At 45.2% G+C, this 25816-nt stretch overlaps 2 protein-coding genes across 3 annotated transcripts; both read left to right on the plus strand.

Annotated features, from left to right (window-relative positions):
* The first annotated feature begins 8514 nt into the window (after nt 1–8514).
* On the plus strand, nt 8515–13432 carry LOC100442395 (melanoma-associated antigen B10). Of its 2 annotated transcripts, none has more exons than XM_002831491.5 (2): nt 8515–8666; nt 12227–13432. In XM_002831491.5, the coding sequence occupies exon 2, from the start codon at nt 12276–12278 to the stop codon at nt 13317–13319; it is 1044 nt and encodes a 347-aa protein (XP_002831537.2). In that variant the 5' UTR covers nt 8515–8666; nt 12227–12275; the 3' UTR covers nt 13320–13432. The 2 variants fall into 2 exon arrangements, with proteins under 2 accessions (XP_002831537.2, XP_054400180.1); XM_054544205.1 differs by lacking the exon at nt 8515–8666 and adding an exon at nt 11261–11399.
* Nucleotides 13433–23189: 9757 nt separating this feature from the next.
* On the plus strand, nt 23190–24234 carry LOC100442767 (melanoma-associated antigen B10-like). Its single transcript, XM_024240899.1, is given in 2 exon segments — nt 23190–23663; nt 23665–24234. Coding segments are annotated over 2 exon segments (1044 nt in total).
* The last annotated feature ends 1582 nt before the right edge of the window (nt 24235–25816 follow it).

Raw genomic sequence — 25816 nt, forward strand, 5'->3', positions numbered from 1 at the left:
GGCTCCCACTTTGGCGGCACTTGAAGAGCCCTTCAGCCCGCTGCTGCACTGTGGGAGCCCCTTTCTGGGCTGGCCAAGGCCAGAGCCGGCTCTCTCAGCTTGCGGGGAGGTGTGGAGGGAGAGGTGCGGGCGGGAACCGGGGCTGCGCCTGGTGCTTGCGGGCCAGCGCGAGTTCCCGGTGGGCGTGGGCTTGGCGGGCCTCACACTCGGAGCGGCCGGCAGGCCCCCTCCGGCCCCGGCAGTGAGGGGCTTAGCACCTGGGCTAGCAGCTCCTGTGCTCAATTTCTCGCCGGGCCTTAGCTGCCTTCCCGTGGGGCAGGGCTCGGGACCTGCAGCCCGCCATTCCTGAGCCTCCCCCCACACCACCCCCCCGTGGGCTCCTGTGCGGCTGGAGCCTCCCCTACGAGCGCCACCCCCCGCTCTAGGGCGCCCAGTCCCATTGACCATCCAAGGGCTGAGGAGTACGGGCGCATGGCGCGGGACTGGCAGGCAGCTCCACCTGCCGCCCCCGCTTCGGGATCCACTGGGTGAAGCCAGCTGGGCTCCTGACTGGTGGGGACTTGGAGAACCTTTATGTCTAGCTACGAAATTGTAAATACACCAGTCGGCACTCTGTATCTAGCTCAAGGTTTGTAAACACACCAATCAGCACCCTGTGTCTAGCTCAGGGTTTGTGAATGCACCAATCGACACTGTATCTAGCTACTCTGGTGGGGACTTGGAGAACCTTTATGTCTAGCTAGGGGATTGTAAATACACCAATTGGCACTCTGTATCTAGCTCAAGGTTTGTAAACACACCAATCAGCACCCTGTGTCTAGCTCAGGGTTCGTGAATGCACCAATCCACACTCTGTATACAGCTACTCTGGTGGGGATTTGGAGAACCTTTGTGTGGACACTCTGTATCTAGCTAATCTAGTGGGGAGGTGGAGAACTTTTGTGACTAGCTCAGGGATTGTAAATGCACCAATCAGCACCCTGTCAAAACAGACCACTCGGCTCTCTGTAAAATTGACCAGTCAGCAGGATGTGGGTGGGGCCAGATAACAGAATAAAAGCAGGCTGCCTGGGCCAGCAGTGGCAACCCACTGGGGTCCCCTTCCACACTGTGGAAGCTTTGTTCTTTCGCTCTTTGCAATAAAGCTTGCTGCTGCTCCCTCTTTGGATCTTTGGGTCCACACTGCCTTTATGAGCTGTAACACTCACCACCGGAGCGAAGGTCTGCAGCTTCACTCCTGAGCCAGCGAGACCACGAACCCACCAGAAGGAAGAAACTCCGAACACATCCGAACATCAGAAGGAACAAACTCCAGACACGCCACCTTTAAGAACTGTAACACTCAACACGAGGGTCCACGGCTTCATTCTTGAAGTCAGTGAGACCAAGAACCCACCAATTCTGGACACACTATGCTCTGCCACGTGTTAATGAAATGCTCTGGTGTGGGCTGTGGGGGAAACTAGCTTCCCATAAAGATGGCGGCCTTACAGAATCCTGCCCTTCCTGTAAGTTCTGGGAGGTCCCTGGCGTGGCTGTAAGGCCCAGGTGACCCCTCGCTTCATATTCTGGTGGTGGTCGTGGGGAAGGGTACAAACTAAGGCTAGCACATTCAGGTCAGCAGTGGGAGGAGTCTTTGGGGGTAACCAGGAGTTTAGTTTAGAACCCGGAGCAAAGACTGAAGAGACTTTCTTCCCCAGAACAAAGGGGACCCAACAGAGTACCACTGCTATGAGCCTTGGTAGCCTTTCAGCATGACTCTTAGGCTAAGGTATCCCTCAATTTATCCTTAGTGGTCACAGGGTGATGAGGACATAGATTTGACAGGGCAGTCAGTGGAAGGTCATTAGAGGGAGGTGACTCAGGCCCTTATGGAAGTCAAAGTGAGGACTGATGGTGCTAGGCACTGCCTCTGTGGTCAGCCTTGGGAAGCCCTGGGCAGATTTGTCATTCTGAACGCACCCCACCCCCTCCCTCCAACTGCATACTCTGGGATATCAGGTGGAAGAGGGCCTTTCTCTGATTGGTATAGGCCTCAAGTCCTCAGAGGGGAAGGTATGAGGCTGTCAAGGTGAGGAGTCATTAGGAGGAACCTGAATTTCCAGAAGAAAAAGAGGATTCATAGAGCCCTAAGAGTGCTGTCATTCCTGATAGGGGTCCCTGGGGAAGATATATCTGAGGCCTCCCTAATATCTTTATCAGGAATGTCAGGGATGTGAAGGCCTTGCTTGGAGGGGATAGGTTTCAGGTAAGCAAAAGGAGGGCAATCAGACCCTCCAAGAAGCAAAAGTAAAGACTGAGTGAGGACCGAAAACTAATTACCTCGAGATAAAGAGGGTTTCACCGATCTCTGCATTGCTGCCATTCCACAATGTCCCCCTGCTAATGTGGTCACATGAGATTCCCCCTCAATTCCCTGTCTGGAGCGCTTTGGAATGAGGGAGTCAGCATCAAAACAGTTAAGCAGTGAGATAACAGGTCCTGCCAGAAGTCAAGGTGATGGCCCTGAATGTGAATTGAAAGAAACATCATCTACCCCATAAAAAAATGAAGCTCCATAGAGTCTGGACCTGCCAGTCACTGTATCAGTCCCAGTAAGATGCAGATAAGACTGGCAGTCTTCAGCAAAGGTACAGTCTAGTTACTTCCACTGATTCCTCAGGGGAAAGGCCCTTCAGAGAAGAGTAGCCTCATAGGATCCTTGAACAGTGTTCTCAAAGAGACCTACAGAAGCAACTTCCATAAAGTCAAGGTGATATCTTCCTGCTGGAAGATCACACCATCTTTCCTTGAGGTCACTTCATCACCTGCCATCTGTCTCACACTACTACTTGTTTCTGAGCAGAGTCATCATGCCTCGGGGTCAGAAAAGTAAGCCCCGTGCCTGTGAGAAACACCCCCAGGCTCGAGAAGAGCCCAAGGATGTGGAAGGTGCTCAAGTCACTGTAGCAGAGGAAGGAGAGTCCCTCACTTCATATCCTCATTTCAAAGATAGTCCTGAGAGGTTATTTGCTGTCGAAACACCCAGCAATGAGCAAGAGCCTGGGATAGCTCTAGCCATCACCACTGCTGCAGCTGTTTCATGCACAGCATCTAATGAAGGCATCGACAGCCAAGTTGAGGAAAGGTCAAATGCCTCACAGGCCCAGGCTACCACTGGGCAGTGCCCCAGAGGCCCTATAGATAAGAAGATTGCTATGTTGATGCATTACCTGCCGTACCAAATGCAAGAGCCCATTACAAAGGCAGATATGCTGAAAAATGTAATCCAGACGTACAAGAGCCACTTCCCTGAGATCCTGAGGAGAGCTTCTGATCACCTGGAGTTGGTCTTTGGCCTTGACGTGAAAGAAGTGGATTCCAACAAGAGCATCTATGTCCTTGTCAACAAACTAGAATTAGGCCATGACACAAGAGTGAATCCTAACAGAAGTTTGCCCAAGAATGGCCTGCTGATGGCCGTCCTGAGTGCGATCTTCAGCCAGGGGAATTATGCCCCTGAGGAGGAAGTCTGGAAGGTGCTAAATATGATGGGGGTATACGAGGGACAGGAGCACGTCATCTATGGAGAGCCCAGGAACCGCCTCACCAAAGATTTAGTGCAAGAGCAGTACCTGGAGTATCGGGAAGTGCCCAACAGCAGTCCTCCAAGCTATGAATTCCTGTGGCGTCCAGGAGCCTATGCTGAAACCAGCAAGATGAAAGTCCTAGAGTTTTTGGCCAAGATCCATGGTACAGTCCCCAGTGCCTTCCCATCCCATTATGAAGAGGCTTTGAAAGATGTGGAAGAGAGATCCCAAGCCAGAATTGCAGCCAGGGCCTGTACTGCTGCCACGGCCAGTGCGCGTTCCAAGGCCAAGTCCAGCAGCCTTGCCTGCTCCAAGTGAAGGCTGAGGAAAATGCTTTACTGTGTTTTTGAAGAGGACAGTCAGTGTTTCACTAGTGTAGGGTTGGCTGTGTCTCGTTATAACACAGTACATAGCATGTGTTCTGGGTAACTTGGATATTTAAACGTTGCTCCTTTTAATAGAAGGTTAAAGTAGCTTAAGAATCCAAGATTATAAGTGATAGTAAGTCATACATTTATTGATGTTTGTGAAGTTTTAGAGTAGAGTTTTACTATTTTATAGAAAAAAATGGGAAAATTTCCATCTTATTTAGTGATCTCCAACGAGATAACATAGTAGTGGATTAGTCATTTCCTTGGAAATATTTTTTTTAAAAAAGCAGTAAAATAGTTGGGATGAAGAAATAGAGGTAAAATGTAAGAGATGATAAATGCTTGCATTCCCTTATGTTTAGTCTGTTCTGTAAAATTAAGAGATGGATACTTAGATATGATTAGTTTATTCAACAATGTAGGAGAAGGAACATCATAATAAAACTGACTTCTTGCACACTGGCTCACTTATTTCTCAAACATTACTTGGGCATCTGTTCTTTGGAGGGAAGGCGCCATGCTGGTACTGGGAATGTCAAGATAAACAAGACCCAAGGGCACGCACTGAATTTTAGAATCTAAGAGCAGCTGTCATGTAAGGAAGATGGTGAGATATACCCTAAAAGTAAAGGATGAGTAAGAGAAGGTGGGAAGATCCAGATCAGAGCAGTCAAGTGAAAATGTCCTGAGGCAAGTGGGTTTGGGGCCTTAGGAAACTGCAAACCCTTCAGTGTCAGTCAAATTTGTTAGTCTGGATAGTGGGTTGGTTGAGGCTGTGGGAGTAGTGAGCAGGGGCCAGATCCTCAGAAAGACTAATGCCTAGAATGAAGAAGTGCTTTTAGCAGTTATTTTGAGGTAATAGATAAACCAGAAATAATTGTAAGATGGGAATGGAAGGTGTCTTGCATCCTTTTCCAGTGTCATTTTTCCAGTGCAGTTGGGCACAGCCCACAAACTGTTTTATGCACATCAGCTCCAGGGACCTTCTGAGAATCAAGGGTGACCTGACATGAATGTGCTCAAAAGCCATTTTACTGGCATTATTTACTCTGGCCTGGGAGAAACAGAGCCCACTAAACCCACTTAATTAAAAGGGCTTTTAAAAAATCTTGTACTTTAAGTTCCTGGATACATGTGCAGAATGTGCAGGTTTGTTATATAGGTATACGTGTGCCATGGTGGTTTGCTGCACCTATTGACCCGTCATCTAGGTTCCCTCCCCCTGCCCCTCACACCTCAACAGGACCCGGTGTGTGCTGTTCCTAAAAGGGCGTTTTTATTAGGTTGTCTTTAATATCATTTGGCAAACTCAAGTGAGGGCTAGATTTTTGATGCGAGTGAAAGAAATGAAAATAGGGGTGGTTTGGATGGAAGGATAGTTGAAGGGATGGAAGGAATTAGTCTTTGACATAAATTATAGGAGTCTTGAATCCAACTGGGGAAGACTACCCCACACCCGCAATAAATAAGAAGTCCTCAAATTTGCATAGTAAATAACTGAGTTTTACTTGCTAAGCGGCATTTTTGGTTGATTTGTGTGCTGTATCATAGAGTGCTGCATATTTTCGGACATCTCTTGCTTTAAAAACAATCACAGAGATTTTGATAGGGCCTGGGGTCAAACTAATAATAGTAACAAACGCTAGTTATTAAAAATGCAATAAATAATAGGCACTTTGCCCAGAGTTTTCATACATTACATACAACCCAGAAATCCTACAAGGCAAGGCTTATCAAGGTCACTTCACAAAAAGCCTGAGCCTCATAGAGCTTTGAAATTTTCCTGACTTCACATGGTTCATAAGTGTCAAAATTAGAGCCATAGTCTGAATTTGTTTAGAACCCACACTATTCCACTCCTTCCTGCATGAAGCAGTTGTCTGTCTTTTAATTCATTTCTCTTCTCACTACTGCACCGTGTCTCTAGGCAATAAAAAGAAGGAACCTGGGGCCAGTGTACTAAATCCAGATGTAATAAATAATGGAGAAAATGAGAATTGAACACCATTTGGGGACTGCCCATGGGCCTCATTTTCGTAGGGTCCATCCACTCCTAGCTGCAGGGTTCTTTGGGAGCTGATTTCGCCCGGGTGCTGGCACCTGGGACCAGATCCAGCACTTCCCAAATTACACTGTTCTTTCCTTGAGTCAGCCCCTGTGAGTCCTTGTGCCCAAATCTGGATCCTTACCTGCTGTCCAGCTCTTCCCTGCTTCCTTCTATGAAGGCTGCACCCTGCTCCCTATGGGAAAGAAAGCCCAGAATAACTTTCCTTCCTTTCTCCTGACTTAGAGCTTTCCGACTCCCTGCAGATGTCCTCTGTTTTGTCACATCACTCACTTGGAACTTCTCTGATAACAGCCCCTTCCATGTAATTGTTTACTTTGGCAGTGAACACTACATACCTGCTCATCTGCTGTGGGTAATTCCACCACACTCAAGATTTTTTCCAAGTCTGCCTGTGAGTCAGGTCAGACTTGGAACAGAATCTAACCTTGAAAGATAACTCTGAAGTTAGAGAGGAGGTGTAGAAAGCAGATGAAGTTAGAAAGAGAGGAGAATGTAATCTGGTGACTTATTTGAGACTAGCACTGAATCCATACGCTAGTAAGTGAGCTTAACTGAATGGTGAAAATATCAAAGCTTCTGTCTCAAGTGGTGGATAAGGAAGGACCTAGGAAATAACTGTGTATCAACCATGTCCAGAAATTGGATTCCTATAAATCCTGGTGTACTAGGAGCATATAGTAGATTTCTGTGCTGACATAGCAAATGCCATACAGTAAGACACTTAAAATAACATATTGATTAGATCACCCTTCTGTAGGTGAGAAGTATGGGTTGGTTCTGCTGGTTTCTTTGCTCGGGGTTACACAGGCCCAAATCAAGCTGTCAAAGCCTGGCTTCTTATTGGGACACACTGTGAAGAATCCCATTTCAGGCTTATTCAGGTCATTATATGAGGAACCCAGTTCTTTATGGTTGTAAGAGTGAGGAGTAAGTCTCCTTTCAGGCTATCAGTTGGAGCTATTATATTTTCTCCAGGTCTGTCTCTGGTCTTTGCATATGGGCCTCTACTTTTGGGTCAGACTTGGGACATTGAACCTGTCTCAGGCTTGGAATTTCTCTTAACTTCTCTCTCTGCTGCATATCTCTTCTGCCTCCAGATGGAGAAACTTCTCTGCTTGTAAGGGCTCATATAACTAGATTTGGCCCATGTAGGCAATCCAGTGTAATCTCCCTATTTTCAGGTCGGTTTCATAATTTTAATTATATTTGCAAAGTGCCTTTGGCCATGTAACATAACATATTCATGGGTTTCAGGAATGAGGATATGTGAATCTTCGTGGAGCAATTATTCAGTCTACCACAGAGGTAGAATATGTCTCTCTGGCAGACATGCCAGCTTTGATAAGAAAAGAAAAACCATAATTCGCGATCATTCTCCTGAATCTTGTCTGTATCTGCCCCAAGGGAAAATCCTGGTTTTTCATTGCGCCTAAGGGCACCTGTACATGTGCTCAGGTGTACATGTTCATCAGGTGGTGGGTAGCAGGACTCACAAGTTATGTTTTTAACAATACATCAAAAGAAGGAAGAAATTTTTCAGTCTCTTGAGATTATAGAGGTCATTGAAAAGGTCAGTGCAGAAAGGTGTTATTGAGTGCAGCGGGGTGAACCCTCCTTGCTGAGATTTACAGGATCGTTTTGAAAATTAGTGTGATTCTGGATTTGAAATTACCTGTCACATATAGACACCAGGAAATGTTGTTGTTTAGCAAAGATATTTGATATTCTCAGAAACTCCTCCAAGACTTAAGAAGGGTGTTTTCATAACAAATTTATAGTAGTAGCTTTTATTGAGCTTTTACTATTGTAACAGTTAATTGGACAGACTGCAAGTGCTCATCCACTTTGTGTCTTGCTTTCCATCCTTGGTTCATATGGAGACTACATTGCCAGTCCACTTGTAGTTTGGAAAGGTCATGTGACTACCCCCCTTAACACTGAAATATGAACAGTAACATGCTTTTCCCTTTCAGATCAAAGTGTTTGAGAGCCAGTCTGCCACCTCCATGCTTTCTCTTCCATGCTGAGATACGGAGCCACAGTATAGAAGCAGCATGGATCCCTGCAACATCTGACAGCAAAAAATCCCTATTAATTAATGTCAAAATTTATTTGCATAAGAGATAAACTTTTAGTGTGTTAAGCCATTCAGATTTCAGCCTTTTGCCATTACATCTCATACATACTTTATCTGTACAATACACAACTACTAATTCCATTGTTATTATTATTTAAATATTTTAATTACCAAGAAAATAGTGCATGTATTCTTGTTGCCAAAAATTCTAATACAGATAAATCAAAATTTCACTTCCTTGCTATGTCCCTCCAAAATTCAATACCTCCTCATATGTAACCACATTTTTTAAATCCTGCATGTAGTATTTTTAAATGTATTACAGGCTTTTTCTTATATACATGTATAACAAAAATACACTGTGAGGATTTTTTTGTTTTTGTTTGCTCCTTTTTCTTGTTAATTTTTATTTACTTGTTTATTTTTTTTAGAGACGGTGCCTCACTCTGTTGCCCCAGACTGGAGTGCAGTGGTGTGATCATAACTCAGTACAGCCTAGAACGCCTGAGCTCAAGCAATCCTCCTACCTCAGCCTTTCAAGCAGCTAGGAGTACAGTTGGGAGCCACTGTGCCTGGTTACTGTGAGTTTTAAATATACATTGATAACTGTTTACATATTGCTCCACAATATGCCTTAGAATTTTGATATTTCAATAACACATTTCTCTTTACTTTGAGAAGAAAGGATTTACTCAGAATGACAGGAAATGTGCCTTAACAAGAAAACCTCAATTAGTGAAGGACATCAGGAAAACTGGGCACTAGAACAATTTCCAGAATCCACGAGAGAGATCATAAGCTAAACAAAGTCCAGAGAACTCAGGGCACGGGGTAGTCAGGGATCTGTATCCAGAGTTCAGCATGGGGTAGCAATGGGACAAGAAGGAGTAAAGATAAGGAAACTGGTGGTGTCTTGGACAACTTTTCTGAATAGCCTTGGCAATCTCTGAATCGCCTTGGCAATCTCTGAATCATCATTACCAGCATGAAGTTGTAGGCTGAGCTGTCCAGAGGCATGCTCTGCTAGAGTGTTCCCTTCCCACTTCTCAGGCAGAGTGTGGCTTGCTACCCTGCATCACCCAGTTATGATATTAATTGATCCTGGAAGAGTTACATCTCTTCACTACTCTGGTGGTTCAGTGCACCCTTTCCAGTGTAGCAAGGTTGAGAGCTGTCTTGATGCCTATAAGAAAGAATGTATGTGGCCCTTGTATATGTGGCCCCCCTTGAGTATGTGGCCCTCCTACCACTGAGGTTGAAGCTGTGCAAATAGACATGATTGGTGATTAATGACAGTTAAAACAGGGCAAGTAGTACCAATGAGTAGTGGCATAGTGTAGATTCAAGGAGGGGGGAATTGGAGGAGGGATTTCCTGAGACAAACTACCTCACTGACTCTAACTAAAAGGCTGAGTGTCCATATGCCTTTAAAAAAGGATCCAGATGTTATCCCCAACTCCGAATACTTCCTAACATCACTGACTTCTTTGCAGAACAGAGGGCTGATTTTTTGTTGCTGTGTCTGGTGGCCTTTGTTGCCACCAGACACTGTAGTAGGGTGCTGGTTTTCAAGGCAAGTATTTCCAGAGTAGATGGAGAACCATTGTAGATGCTGCAGCTCCTTATTGAATTGACTGCAGGTAACAAGTATAGGTGGAGTCCAAATCTCTATCTTCATTACTGTTATAATCCTGACTTGATTCGAATCAACTGAAAATTTTTATAAAGGGGGATTCTGCACTAGTCATTTGCAAAGTTATCACATGATCTGTAGTAAAATTTACATGACTTCTCACTGTGAGGTAGGGGCATTGGACCGGGTGTCATTCTCAGATCCACAGAGGGAGGAGTCCCAGTCTCAAAAAGGAATAAAAATGAAGACCCTGATGAAGTTTTGAAAGAGTCACCCACTCCATAACAGACTGCTCAGCACAGAGACCACCCCTGCTGTTAACATTTCTAAGCCAATGCCTCGATGTTAGGCCCAGAAGCCTCCTCACTTCACCCTCTGTAGTCCAGGGATATGGGACTGTGGGGTGAAGTGGCTGGGGACGAAGGCTTTGTTTTAAAGCTGAATGACTCAGATCAGGAGGAGGAGTCGTCCCAGGCCCCCCAGAGTCAATGAAAGACCCCTATGCAACTTCTGTCAGAATTCCCCACTCCCACAAAACACAAGCCACCCCCTTACTTCTAAGAGCTGCACCCCTGCTCTCAGCACTAGGTCCCATATGGGGGTGGCTAGAATTGGCTTCCCCAACTTCTGACTCTAACTTCTCAGAAGAATGAAGGCATTAGTCTGAGCAGGGTAGCCTCAAACCAGCAAAAAAGAGAGTTCCAGAGATTTCCAGGTCCTGTCAGGAGTTAAGTTAAAGACCTTAAGTGAGATCTGAGGACACTCTTTATACCAGAAGAAAGAAGGGCCAACAGAATCCCAGCCTTGTGTAAGCCCTGGGAGGCCCTGGACAAGGATCCTCTGATGTAATGCCCTTTGAATTCCCAGGATCCTGGGAGGTGACAGCATTGAACCACGCTTTGGCATCAGACCAGTAGAGAGCAGGGTTCTAGACCTTCCAACAGTGATGGTGAAGACCCTGATATTTGAGGCAACTATCCACACCAGATCAGAAGGGCCCCACAGCATCCAGGCCTCTGCTTTCAGGCCTGAGAAGCCCATGAATGGAGTGGCCAGATATAAAAGTCTCTGAGTTCCACCTCTGGATTTTTAGGGAAGTTAAAAAACTGGTGCCAGAGGGAGGTGTTAAATCAGCAGAGGGAGGAGTTCCAGGCCCTGCTAGGAGGTAAGATAAAGACCCTTTGTGAGGTGTAAGGGTAATAGCTATGCCCTTGCTGTTAGTGGTAGCCAACCTTGGGCAAAAAAAAAACCTCTTATATAGCACCCTCTGAATTCCCTCTTTGGAAATTCAAGGAGAGGACAGCATTGGACCAAGGTTACGGCCTCAGGCCAGCAGATAAGAGTCCCAGGCCCTAACAGAAGTAAAGGTGAGGAAACTGAGTGAGATCAGAAGGAACCACCCACCACAAAAGAGAGGGGTTCATAACAGAGTCTGCCCCTGCTCTCAGCCCAGGGAGGTCCCAGGTTGGAGTGGCTATTGTGACACTTTCTGAATTCCATTACTGCTTTCTCAAAGAAGTGAAGAGGTTTAGGTTGTCAGAGGAGCTATTTTGAGGCCTTGCCAAAAGGGAATACAAGGATCTTGAGTGAAGTTTGAGGGGGACTTCCACTCCAAAAGACGGGCCCCATGGATTCATGACAGGTCCAGGACAGGGCCTGATGAAGCACCCTCTGAATTCTGGTGAGAACTCAGGGAGGGGAGGGCGTTGGACCAGAGTGTCAGCCTCTGGTCAGCAGAGGAGGAGTCCCAAGCCCTAAGAAGAGTAAAAAGAATCCTGAGTTCTGAGGGAGCCATCCACCCCAGATCAAAAGGGGACAGCACAGAGTCCCATCTATGCTGTCAACCCTGAGGGACTGTGGGGTAGATATGTTAGGCTGAGGTCTCTCTCACTTTCTCCTTTTGTAACTCAGAGATGTGAGGGCCTTGCTCTGAGGGGATAGGTCTCAGGCCATCACAGGGTGAAGTCCCAGGGCCTAGCAGAAGCCAAGGTGAAAACCCTGAGTGAAGAATGAGAACACTAAGGATCCCAGAATATAGAAGGTCCTTCAGAGCTTTTCTATTGTAGTCATCCTGGATGTCCTCAGGCAGGTGTGGTCAGATGAGTTTCTCTTTCAGTTTCTCTACCAGGGTAGCAGGGAAATGAGGGGACTGAAATGAGGGGTCAGTAGAGTAGAGGGATCCCAGAACCTGCCAGAAATCAAGAGGACAGTTCTGAATGTGAACTAAGAAAAGAGTCCCTACCCAAGAACAAAGGGGCCTCCACAAAGCCTGGACCTGCCAGGCCTGGCTGTCATCACCCAGTAAGCCCCAGGCAGATCTGGCAAGTGGCATCCTAAAACACACCCTAGTTATTTCACAGAGTACTCAGGGCAGGCAAATCAAAGAATAGGGGCCTTGTTTTTCCTTGAGTAATGCGCCAAGAAAACTTTCAGAGGTGGCCGTCAATAAAGCTAAAGTTGTATCTTTCTGCTGAATGGGCACACCCCATTTCATCTTCTCTTCTCCAGGTCACGGGATCACCTGCCCTTTTGGCTGCTGCACCTGAACAGAGTCATCATGCCTCGAGGTCAGAAGAGTAAACTCCGTGCCAAGGAAAAACGCCGTCAGGCCCGAGGAGGGCTGGAAGATTTGATAGATGCTCTGGCCATTTTAGAAGAGGAGGAAGAATATCCCCCCTCTGCCTCTGCTTGCTTGAAGGATGTTTCCCAGAGTTCACTTGGTGGGACATCCAACAATCCCCATGGACTTTGGGAAGCCCAATCCACCAGCACATCTGCTACAGCTGCTTCACACACAAGACAACCCGAAGGAGTCAGCCACCAAATGGAAGAAAGGCCAAGATGCACACAAGATCTAGCAGCCGCTGATAGCTTTCTCAGAGGCCCTGTAGGTGAGAAAATAATTATGTTGGTGCATTACTTGCTGTACAAATACCAAATGAAAGAGCCCATTACAAAGGCAGATATGCTGAGAAATGTAACCCAAATGTCCAAGAGCCAGTTCCCTGTAATCCTGAGGAGAGCTTCTGAGCACCTGGAGCTGATCTTTGGTCTTGACCTGAAGGAAGTGGAGCCTAATAAGCACATCTATGTCCTTGTCAACAAACTAGATCTAGGCTGTGATGCAAAGCTGAGTGATGAAGCAGGCGTGCCCAAGACTGGCCTGCTGATGACTGTCCTGGGTATTATCTTCACAAACGGCAATTGTGTCGCTGAGGAGGAAATCTGGAAAGTGTTTAACATGATGGGGTTATATGATGGAATTGAGCACTTCATGTTTGGGGAGCCCAGGAAGCTCCTTACCAAAGATTTGGTGAAAGAAAATTACCTGGAGTACCAGCAAGTGCCCAACAGTGATCCTCCACGCTATCAATTCCTATGGGGCCCAAGAGCCCATGCTGAAACCAGCAAGATGAAAGTTCTTGAGTTTTTGGCCAAGGTAAATAATACAGCTCCCAGTGAATTCTCAACCTGGTATACAGAGGCTTTACAAGATGAGGAAGAGAGAGCCAGAGCCAGAGTTGCAGCCAAGGCTCGCATTAGTGCCACGGCCGGTGCACGTTCCAAGGTTAAGTCCAGCAACTCCTCCCAACTGCAGTAAAGTCTGAGGGAGATTCTTCACTTTGTGTTTGAAAAGAAATCCACATTTTGCACTGTGGGAGGTCAGGGTGGGACTGGAGACAACACAGTGAATAACATGTTTGTGTTAATGTTCTATGTGGTGGCTTGGAATTTTTTGAAGATGTTGTTCCTTTAATAGATGGTTAAAGTAGCTTCAGTATCTAAGTTTATGAATGACATTGCTCAAATTTTTCTGTATGTGAGATTAAGAGTAAGCGATTTATTGCTTTATAAGTCTAATTGGGAAACTCTCCATTTATTTAGTGATCGAAACACAATAGCATGGTAGTAAATTAGGCATTTCCTAATTCAATGTGAAATAATTTAGGAGTGTAATAAATGGCATCAAGGAATAGAGCAAAGAGGGTCAGGTGCGGTGGCTCACACCTGTAATCCTAGCACTTTGGGAGGCCGAGGCAGGCGGATCACGAGGTCAGGAGATCAAGACCATCTTCGCTAACACAGTGAAACCCTGTCTCTACCAAAAATACAAAAAACTAGCCAGGCGTGGTGGCAGGTTCCTGTAGTCCCAGCTGCTCAGGAGGCTGAGGCAGGAGAATGGCGTAAACCCGGGAGGCGGAGCTTGCAGTGAGCCGAGATCACACCATTGCATTCCAGCCTGGGCGACAGAGCGAGACTCCATCTCAAAAAAAAAAAAATAGAGAAAATAGTAAAAGATGGCTAATTATTACATTCCCTATTGACTTTTATTCTGTTGTTATGTAAAATTAAAAGATATATGCCAGGATATGCTTACATTATTCAAGAATATATAATTAATTACATTGTAATAAATTAGACCTTTTGCCCATTGGTTCATTTGTTCCTTAAACATTAATTGAGCATCTGCTCTTTGGATGGCCTTGTGCTAGGATGTCAGGATAAGGAAGATCTACCTCTGCTCATTGGGTTTTAGAATCTAGGAGTAGATATTACATAAGGAATATGGTGAGATACCCACTAAGTCCTAAAGGACAAGTTAAAGAAAGTGAGAATGTAGGAAGAGGGTTATCTAGATGACAGCATCAAATGTAAATGCCTTAAGGCAAGTGGGATTGGAGGTTTGGGAAACTGAAAGTCTTTCAGTGTGAATCAGTTGTGTGTGTATTTTTTTTTTTTCCTCACTCTTGTCACCCAGGCTGAAGTGCAGTGGTGGGAATCACAACTCACTGCAGCCTCAACATCCTGGGCTCAGGTGATTCTCCTACCTCAGCCTCCTGAGTAGCTGCGACTACAGGTGCACGCCATCGTCCCTGGTTAATTTTTTATACTTTTAGTAGAGATAGGGTTTCACCTTGTGGCCCAGGCTGTTCTCCAACTCCTGGACTCAAGCAATCTGCCTGCCTCAGCCTCCCTAAGTGCTGGAATTACAGGTGTGAGCCACTGTGCTTGGTTGGTCAGATGAGGCTCTGAGAGTGGTGAGCAGTGGCCATCCTCTCTGAAGACATGTCCAGGGTTGAAACACTAAGGTCTGGAATGGACAGGTAGTTACAGCAGTTGCTTGGGCTCATGGATAAAACAGAAAGAAATCTTCACCTGGGGCAGGAATGAAAGGTTTCCTGTGCACTCCTAACTCCAGTGCAGTTGATCACAGACCACAAACCATGTGTTCTATACACATCATCTCCAGCAAGTTTCTGAGAAATAAGGGTAATACTGTCTTAACATGGGATGCTCAGAAGCCACTTTACTGACACTCTTTGCTCTGGCCTGGGAAAGACAGAGCCTGTGTTATTTTATTTTGTGTTGCTATAATAGAATGCCAGAGACTGGGTTACTTTTAAGGAAAAGAATTTTTTTCACAGTAGTGGAGGCTGGGAAGTCCAAGATCAAGGTGTTTGGTGGCATCAAAGGAGGGATGTCTTGCTGGGCCATCCCATGGCAGAAAGTGAGGCAGTGAGAAAGGGAAAGCGAGAGAAAAGGGGACCAAACATACTTTTTGAAACAAACCCACTCTTGTGATAAAGGTATTAATCCATTTATAAGGGCATATCTCTCATGGCCTAATTACTTCTCATCAGGTCCTACCTCACAATACTGTTGGATTGCCTTTTTGGGAGACACATTCATATCACGGCAGAGTCCATTCCATTAATAGGGTATTTAAACTAGATTATCTTGACTGTAATTTGGCAAACTTAAAGCAAGGGATAGGTGTTTTGATGGGAGTGAATGAGGAAGTCCTTGACACATTTTCTAGGAGCATCTAGCTGAGCTGCATCTAGCTGGGGAAGATTCTCCCAACACATAATATAAAAAATGTATATCCTCAAAAAGATTCTTATCAAGTAAGTAACTTCCTCTTGGTAAGAAGCGTTTCGATTGATTTGGTTTTCCATGTCTTAGAGGGCTGCATATTCTCTTAATATCTCCAGGATGAAAAATAAATTAAAAATTTCCAAGAGGGGAAGGTTGGTAGTGTTAGCAATCTAAAATATAGTAGAAACGACTGTTAGTTATCAAAAACCCAGTACACACTAACACTATGCCAGCTGCCCTACACAAATAATTTGCATTGTAAAAGTCAGACTTCACAAGGTATACACTAGCCAAAGAACAAAATGACTTCTTCAAGCCCACTTCACAAAGAACTTGAGGCTCACAGAATTTTCGAGTTCACATATCACTGACAAGGCTGAGATGAGACCTCCTGGTCTGAATTCCTCTACAGCCCACATTGTTCCAGTCCTCTCAGCCTGAGGCAGATCTTAGGTCTATTAATTCATTTCGCTTCTCGCTACTCCACAATGTCTCTCAGACAAAGAAAAGAAAGACCCTGTGGCCAAAGCACTAAAAGCAGGCTCCAAAAAGGAAGGTGGAATGAGAATGAGACACAATCTGGGACTGTCTGTGGGGTTCATTGGCCTGGAGTCCTCCCACCTTTAGCCCGGATTCTTCCAGAGCTGACTCTGCCCTGGTCCCTTCAAAAGGGTTCAGTCCAGCACTTTCCCACATTACCGTGCCCTTCCCCTGGGTCTTCCCACTGTGCCCTCCTGTCCAAACTGGAACTGACCTGCTGGCCAGCTTTACTGTGTCCTTCTCTGGAGCCTGCATTTGCTCCCAGAGGAATAGACAGCCCAGACTTGCCTGCCTTCTCCTGGACATAGAAGCTTCCAACTCCCTAGAAGCCCCACCCCTCACCTTGGATTCCCTCTAACAGCAACAGCCCATTCTGTGTAATTGTTCACTTCAAATAGTGAAGCTTAGACACCTCTTCATCTCTGGGTGCCTCCACCACACTCAAAGTGTTTTCAGATCTGCTGGTGAGGAGAGTCTGATTTGGGATAGAATCAACTGATATTTTATCCTGAAGCAGAGATATAATCCTGAAGTAGAGAAGAGGTTTTAGAAAGCAGGTGAGATTAGAAAAAGAGGAGGTTTTAATCTGGTGACTTTTTGAATGTTGCTACTGAATCTATACACTGATGAATGAGCTCAACTAAGTGCCAAAACTCAGAGCTTCCCTCCTAGGTGTTAAATGAGGAAAGACCAAGGAAATAACTGTGTAGCAACCATCTGAAGAGAGTGAATTCTTACACATTCTGTAGTCTTTCCAGAAAGTTGTAGTAGTTTTCTATGGTAGCTGTAACACGTTACCACAAATGTAGTGGTTTACAACAGCACACATTTATTACCTTTGTAGGGTTTATTGTCTACGTTTCTGTACGTGTGAAGGATGGAATGGTTCTGCTAGGTTCTGTACTCAGATTTTCACAAGGCTCAAATCAAGCTTTCAGCTGGCAGTCTTCTTATGAGACTCTGAGAAGATTCTCCTTCTGAACTCATTCAGGTTGTTGACAGAATCCAGTTATTTGTGGTAATAAGACTGAGGTCCTATTTCCTAGCTGACTATCAGCTGGAGCTGGCAGGCCTCTCTCCAGTCCTTGAATGTGGGCCCATACATTTTGAGTCAACACTTGTAGGTTGAATTCCTCTCACACTTGTAATCTCTCTAACTTCCCGTCTGCTGCATCTCTCTTCTGCCTCCAGCCAGAGAAAGTTCTCTGCCTGTAAATTCTCATGTCATGATATCGGACTTTCCTGAATAACCTAGTGTAATATTTTTATTTTAAGTTCAGTTACATAACATTAATGCTTCTGCAAAGTGCCTTTGGTCATATAACAAAGCATATTCATTTTTCAAGGATAAGGGTATAAGCATCCTTGTGGAGCAATTAATTATTCAGCCTACCATTGATGTAGACAATGTGTCTTTGGCAGTGCTTTGATAAGAAAAGAATAAAATAATTCACCATAATTCTCCTAACTTTTGTTTCTATCTGCCCCAGGGGAAAATCCTACTTTTCAGTGTGTGTAAAGACACACTGCACAAGTGTTGAGGTGTGTTAATCAGGTGGTAGTAGAGGCTCCCAAGGTATTATTTAGACCATGCACTAAAAGGAAGAATAACATCCTCCATATTTTGAGATTATTGCAAAGGTCAGTAGAGAAAGGTACTATTTTGTGATGAGAGACAAAGGATCATCCTTGCTGAGATTTTCATGGCTCTTTAGAAAATTGGTATGATCCTATATTTGAAAACAACTGTCACATGGTACACAGTAGAAAAATTTCCCAAATTGCAAGGCAATTTTGGCCTTCTCAGAAACTTTTCCAAGAATAGAGATTGTTGTCAAAACAAAGTTTCATATTTGCTTTTTATTGAGCACCTAATAGGTAATAGACTGTGGGAGAGACAAGTTTCCATCCACTTGTTTTGCTGTCCTTCCTGGGCACATGGGGAGACTATATTCCCCGGTCCATTTGTTGTTAGAAAGGGCCACTGAAATATAAACAGAAGCTATGCTTGTCATTTTCAGGCCAAGGCATTTGAGAGTCAGTATGTCAGTTCTATGCTTTCTGGTCTATTCAGCAGCAAATATGGAGCTCTCATGATGAGATGTGGTGCCACATGATGGAAGTAGCCTGGATCCCTGGGTCCTCTGACAGCGAAGACCCCCTGTTAACTCACATCAGATTTTATGTGCGTGAAAAATAAACTTTTGTTGTGCTAAGACTTTAGGATTTCAGGCTTCTTCCATTACATCCACTAGCAGTGACTATCAGAATATTGCACAGTTACTATTTCTGTTGTTAGTTTTACTCGAATATATTAATTACTCAAATATTCTTGATGCTTAGGAAAATTCTAACACTATGGATAAATCACAATTCTGCTCCCTTACTCTGTTCCTCCAAAATTTATTCCCTACCAGAAGTAACCACCATTAAAAACCTTGAGTCTTTTATTTTTATGTATATTCTAGGCTTTTTTCTTATATACATGTGGTAGGAAAATATATTGTGAACTTTTAACATATATATATATATACTGATGTACATTTTGTTGTACCTGTTGCATTTGTCACTAAATAAAATGGATGCAGGAACTTTCTATGAGAGCACATATAGATCCACCTCACTGTTTAAACTACTACCAAGAATTTCAAGGGACATATGTATCATAATTAATTTAACAATTCTTCTACTGATGGATGTATAAGGTGTTTTCCATTTATTGCTATGACTAATAAGATTGAAATAAACATTACTGAACATGACTTCTTGGGTAAATGTAGATGTTTTATTACAGGAAAGATGTAGAAAAGTATAAACTCAGTTAAAATGGTAAGAATGTGGTGATTGTCAATTTTTTGACTATTACTGAACTTTCATTCCAAAAATGTTGTATACTCTCACGGGTGCTTTATTTGATAAATTTTAAATTTTGGGGAAATGTTTAGCCAAGTTGTATTGTTTCACTGCTATTTCTATTTTAATTTCCATTTTCTAAGTAGATTGAACAGAAAATGAACTTAATCCCTCATCCATACAAAGTGAGACATCGGTAGGGATGTCTTGAGCACTAACATTTCTCTGGGCATTTGCTTTAAAATTCTCCTATGTCAAGAAAACATTTGTCTTCACTTTGAGAAGAAAGAACTTGGTCAGTATGACCAGGGTCCAGAAAAATGTGCCCTGCCAAAAAAACCTCAGTTAGTGAAGAACATCAAGAAAACCGGGGACTAGAACAATTTCCAGAACCCATGAAAGAGATCACAAGCTAAACCAAGTCCAGAGAACTCAGGGTAGGGAGTGGTCAGGGATCTGTATCCAGAGTTCAGCATGGGATAGCAATGGAACCAGAAGGAGAGAAGGTGAGGAAACTGGTGGTGTCTTGGACAACTTTTATGAATAGGCTTGGCAATCTGAATCATTACCCACATGAAATTGTAGGGTGATCTGAGTACGCAGATCTATTGGATGAAAGGCCCAAAGGCATGCTCTATTAGACTTTCCCCTTCCCACTTCTCAGGCAGGGTATGACTCGCTCCCCTGCATCACCCAGTGATGATATTAATTGATTCTGGGAAAGCTCTCTTCACTACTCTGGTGGTTCAGTGCGCCCTTTCCAGTGAGAATAAGAAAGATTGTATCTTGTAAGGGAAGATCTTGTAAGGGAAGATAACAATCTTTCTTATCAGTCATCAAGACAGCTCTCAACCCTGCTACAAGTGGGTGGGAAGCTGTACAAGCGGATGGGATTGGCGATTAGACAGTTAAAACAGGGCAAGTACTACCAATAAGTAGTGGCACAGAGTGTGTCACTGCAAGGAAAAAGAAACTGAAGGGGGAGTTCTCTGAGACTAACTACCTCACTGACTCTATAAGTAAAAGGTTGAATGTGGACATGTCTTGAAAAAGGATCCACATGTTATCCCTAGCTCAGATTGCCTCTCACTTTTCCTGCCTTCTTTTTACACCAGAATAAATATATCCTTCAGCTGTGTTTGCTGGCCTTTTCCCACCAGATACCAAGTGGTGTAGGGGGCTGATTTGCTATGCAAACATTTCCAGGGTGAATGGAGAAGCAGTTTGTAAATGGTGTTAAATTGACTGGGGGTGACAGGTATACGTGAGACACAAAGAGATCTCTTTATTATTGTAATTACCCCAACCTGAACAAATTGAAAACAAACAAAAAAAAATAGTTTCTGTACTAGCCACTCTCAAAATGTCATCACCTGGGCCAAGCACGGTGGCTCACACCTGTAATCCCAGCACCTTGGGAAGCCGAGGTGGGCAGATCACCTGAGGTTCAGGAGTTTGAAATTGGCCAGGCCAACATAGTGAAACTCCATATCTACAAAAATTAGCCGGGCATGGTGGTGCGTGCCTGTAATCCCAGCTAGTCGGGAGGCTGAGGTGGGAGAATCGCTTGAACCCTGGAGGAGGAGGTTGCGGTGAGCCGAGATCACGCCACTGCACCCAGCCTGGGCGACAGAGCGAGACTCTGTCTCAAAACAAAACAAAACAAAGAAAAAAGTCCCCGATCTGTAGCAAATGTAATAAAATCTAAAACTATGAAGTGAAAACTGTGGACCACTGTGTCAGACTCAGGCCAGCAGAAGGAGGAATCGCAGACCTAATAGAAGTAAAGGTGAGGATTCTGTGTATATTTCTGAGGAAACCGCCCACTGAAAACAGACTGGCAGCACAGTGGCTGGCTTCTGCTGTCAGTTCTGGGAGGCACTGGCATGGCTGTGAGGCTCAGGAACCCCTTCACTTCGCCTTCTGGAAACGAGGGTGATGTGAGTAGGATGCCGGTTTAAGGCTGGTTAACTTGGTAACTAGAAGGCGACCTGGCCGGGAGTCACTAAAAAGCCCCTATGTGAGTTCTAAGGGAATCGCGCAACCCAGAACAGTTATCAACCCCACAGCGCCTCGCCCCACTGCCAGCCCCAGAAACCCCCAAACAATCTTTCCTGGAAGTGTTTGCACCCCGATATCCAGCCGCGGGGTCGCAGGAAGTGAAAGCGTCCGAGAGCGCTGGTGTCCAGTCGCCTGAGGGAGGAGTTCCAGATCCTGCCTGAAATTAAGTAAGGACCCTGAGTTAGATGTGGGGGACCACCCACTCCAGACTAAAGGGGCTCTGAGAGAATTCCCTCCCTGCTTTCAGCTTCCATAGAACCCAGACAGGAATCTCTGATGTAGCGACCCCCGAATACCTTTTAAATAGTCCCTGAGGAGACTGGGCGGGTGAAGGTATTGGACGGAGGAGACCGGGCGAGTGAGGGTATTGGACTAGAGTGTGGGCTTCAGACCAGCAGAGCGAGAGTTCCAGGCCCTAACAGGAGTAAAGGCAAAGACCCTGAAAGAACAGGAGTAAAGGGAGTCCCCCTTGTCCGCCCTGTTTTCAGAACAGAGAGGCCTCGCAAAGTCCCGCCCTTGCGGTCAACCTTGGGGAGGCCCCAGATGGGGGCGGAAGGACCTGAGGCACACGGGCTTTCGCCTGTGGTATTTGAGGGAAGTGTTGGGGTGAGGGCGGGTGGCATCACTCACTTCAGTCGAGGGAGGAGCTTTGAGCCCTGCCTAGAATTAAGGTAAAGATCCGGAGTTAGGTGTGAGGGGACCACCCACCCCAGACTAGAGGGGCTCCCAGAGAGTTATTCTCCTGCTTTCAGCTCCGATAGAACAAAGACAGGAATCGTGGGAGGTAGCGACCTCTGAGTACCTCCTAAATGCCCCCCGAGGAGACTGAGCCGGTGAGGGTATTGGACCAGGGTGCGGGCTTCAGACCAGCAGAGGGAGAGTTCCCAGCCTCTAATAGGAGTGAAAGGGAAGACCCTGAGTGAGGTCTGAGCGGACCCCCGAACCCCCGAGCAGAGGGGCCCTCACAGAGCCCTCGCCATACTCAGTCCTGAAAAGCTAAGGTGAATGAAGGTGCATTGATGCAAGGAACCCCGACTTCTGCCTCTGGTGTCTCAGGGAAGTGAATGCCTTGGAATGGGAGCAGAGTGATGTCAAGTCAGTAGCAGGATGATTCCCAGACCCTGTTAGGGGTTAAAGTGAGAATATTGAGTGAGGTCTCAGGGAACCACGCACCCCTAACAAAGGGAGCTTAACAAAGCCGCACCCCTGCTGTCAGCCCAGGGAGGCTTTGGGCAAGGCACTCCCTCATGTTGTACTTGTCGGGGGCTGGGTGGGAGGGTGATCAGGGAGATGAGGTCTTTAGTCTGAGAGGGGCAGCTTTGTGGCATTAGAGGGAGGAGGCCAATAGTCTTCTGGAAGTCTGTGTGTGGACACTAAGGACTGAGAGGACTACCCACCCCGGAACAGCAGGGAGTCACAGAGCTCTATCCAGACCTTCAAACCTGAGTGAACCTGGAGGAGATATATTAGGCTGTGGTCTGCCAAATATTCTCATTAGGGCTTTCAAGGATGTGAAGGCTTTGCCCAGAGGAGATCGCTCTAAGGTCAGCAGAGGGAGGAGTCCCAGGCCTTAGCAAAAGCAAAGGTGAGATCACTAAGTGAGGACTGAGAACACTAATTACCCCAGGATAGAGAGTCCCACAGAGCTTGGCCTGTGCTTTCATCTGTCTCTCTGTCTCCAGGCAGGTGTGGTCAGATGAGGTTTCCCTGAATTCACCTTCTGGGATCACAGAGAGATGAGGGCTTTGAAGTGAGGGGTCAGCATCAAAGTAGTAGATCAGAGGGACCCCAGGTCATAACAGAAGTGAGATAATGATCCTTAATGTGAACTGAGAGAAAGACCTCCTGCCCCAGAACAGAGCCACTTCTCTAAATCCCAGTAAGTCCTAGGCATATCTGGCAAGTAGTGACAACCTAAGTCTTAGTTAATTCCACAGGTTCTTAGGGAACAAGCAGATCAGGGAATAGGAGCATTATGGGATTCCTAGAGCAGTGACTTCAAGGAAAACTGCTGAGGCGGCCTTCAATAAAGTCATGGAGGTGTCTCCCAGTTGAAGTGACCCAACCATCTCATCCTCTTTCCTCTAGGTCACAGAGCTCACCTGTCTAACTGTCTACTACCCTGTCATAAGTCATCATGCCTCGGGGTCAAAAGAGTAAGCTTCGTGCCCGTGAGAAACGCCGTCAGGCTCGAGAAGAGCCAGAGCCTCTGATGGGTGCTCAAGCCACTGCAAGAGTGGGAAGAGAATGTTCCTCCTCTTCCTCTGCTCATTTCAGGAGTACCATCCAGAGCTCAAATGCTGCCAAGACAACCAGCAATCCCCATGGGCCTCAGAGAGCCACATCCACCACCACTACTGCTGCAGCTGTTTCATATGTAAGATCTAATGAAAGCACCAACAACCAAACAGAGGAAAGGCCAAGATCCTCACAGGCCCCGGCTGCCAACGAGCACATGACCAGAAGCCCTCTAGATGAGAAGGTGTTTATTTTGGTGCATTACCTTCTGTACAAGTATCAAATGAAAGAGCTTATTATAAAGGCAGCTATGCTGAGAGATATAGTCCAAATTCCCAGGAGATACTTCACTGAGATCCTGGGGAAAGTTTCATTATCACCTGCAGATGGTCTTTGGACTTGACCTGAAGGAAATGGATCCAGATAGGCACATCTATTTCCTCATCAACAAACTGGTACCAACCTATGATGCAAAGTTGAGTGATGACAGACGTGTGCCCAGGACTGGCCTGCTGATGACTATCCTGGGTGTGATCTTCACAAATGGTAATTGTGCCACTGAGGAACAAATCTGGCGGGTATTGAATGTGATGGGGTTATATGAGGGGAGGAGGCACTTCATTTTTGGGGAGCCCAAGAAGATCATCACCCAAGATTTTGTGAGAGAAAATTACCTGCAGTATGAGCAAGTGCCCGACAGTGATCCTCCATGCTATCAATTTCTGTGGGGTCCACGAGCTCATGTAGAAACCACCAAGATGAAAGTCCTAGAGTTTTTAGCGAAGATCCACGATACTGTCCCCAGTGCCTTCCCAACCTGGTATAAAGAGGCTTTGAGAGATGAGGAAGAAAGAGCTCAAGTCAGACTTGCAGCAAGGGCTCGCATTAGGGCTGTGGCCAATGCACGTTCCAAGGCCATATTTAGCAGATTCTCCCACCCCTAGTAGAACTGAAGACATTTTTCGCCTTGTGGTTGAAAGGAAAAGTCCACATTCTAAGCTGTGGAAGGTCAGGGTGGGATTGGAGGCAACGCAGTGTATAACATGTTTGTTTTCTTGTTCTATAATAAGTTCCTGGATAGTTTTTTCAAAATATTGTTCCTTTTATCAGAAGGTTTGAGTAACTTTAGAAACTAAGTTTATGAATGACATTACTTAAACATTGCTGTGAATGTAAGAGTTTTATTATTTTGTGAAACAAATTAGGAACATTCCATATGGCAGTAAATTTGTTTTTTTTTTTTTCGGAAATGTGAAAGGACGCAGAATTGTAATAGTTGGGCTCAAAAGTGGAGAAAAAATAAAAGACTGTAAATTGTTGGTTTCATTTATCACTTTTAGTCTTTTTTTTTTTATAAAATCCATTTGTATATACATACCTGGATATACTTAGTTTATTCAAGAATGTAGGAGAAATTAAATCATAATAAATTAGACCTCCTTCTCAGGGGTTTATTTTTTCCCCAAATAATAATTGAGCATCTGCTCTGGATGGCTTGTGTTAGTACTTGCAGTGCTAAGATAAACAAGAATCATCTATACCCATAGAAATAAAAGCCTTGGAGTAGCAAACATGAAAGGAAGATGGTGAATGGCTTAGTTTAGATTGCTATCACAAATTATAGATTGGGTGGCTTAAAGATCAAACATTTATTACTCATAGTTCTGGTAGTTGGAAGACTGAGATCGAGTTTCCAGGTCAGGTTCTCAGTAAAGTCTCTCTCAATGCTTAACAATCTTCTCCTTGTATCCTCACATGGTAGAGAAAGCTGTGGTCTCTTCATCCCTTTATAAGAGCACTCATTCATGAAGGCTCTACCCTCATAACCTAATTACCTCCCCAAGGCCCCACCTCCAAATACCATCACATTGGGGATTTAGGGTTCAACATGTGAGTTTTGGGGGGACACAATCATTCCATCCATAGCAGTGAGACAATCTAACCAAAAGGACAAGTCAAAAGAAGGTGTGAGGACTTTGGGGTTTCAGATGAGCAGCTGAGTGTAAATGCCCTGTGGCAAAGGGTTGGGGTTGGGAAACTGCAAGTCCTTCAATGTGACATAATCTTAAATTAAGCTGAGTTGTGGGTCAGATGAGCTTCTGGGAGTGGTGGGCAGAGGCCAACACCTCAGATGGTGTGTCTCAGACTTGAGAAGGCTGGAATGGAAAATTGCTTTCAGTAGTCACCTTTAGGTCACAAATAAGCCAGAGAGAAATCTCCACCTAGTGCACAAATGGAAGACGTCCTGTGCTCTTATCTCAGTGTGGGTGAATGCAATGCACAAAAAGATGATTTAACAAGGTGCACGAAAATGTGATTTACACCTATTACCACAAGGGAGAGTCTCAGGAATAATGGTGATACTCATATAAGAAGCTCAGAAGCCACTGTGCTGGCAATCTGCAGTGATTTGGGAGAGGCACAGCCCATCCATTAAATGGGCATTTCAACTAGGTTATCTTGTATATAATTTAGCAAACTATAAACTAAAACTGGATTTTTATGGGGTGAAATAATTGCAAATAC

This window comes from Pongo abelii, chromosome X, assembly GCF_028885655.2.
Source record: "Pongo abelii isolate AG06213 chromosome X, NHGRI_mPonAbe1-v2.0_pri, whole genome shotgun sequence".
NCBI classification, from domain to species: domain Eukaryota; kingdom Metazoa; phylum Chordata; class Mammalia; order Primates; family Hominidae; genus Pongo; species Pongo abelii.

Bases quoted from the DNA above. Each gene is read 5' to 3' on its own strand.
- LOC100442395 (XM_002831491.5), top strand. From the start codon at position 12,276: ATGCCTCGAGGTCAGAAGAGTAAACTCCGTGCCAAGGAAAAACGCCGT.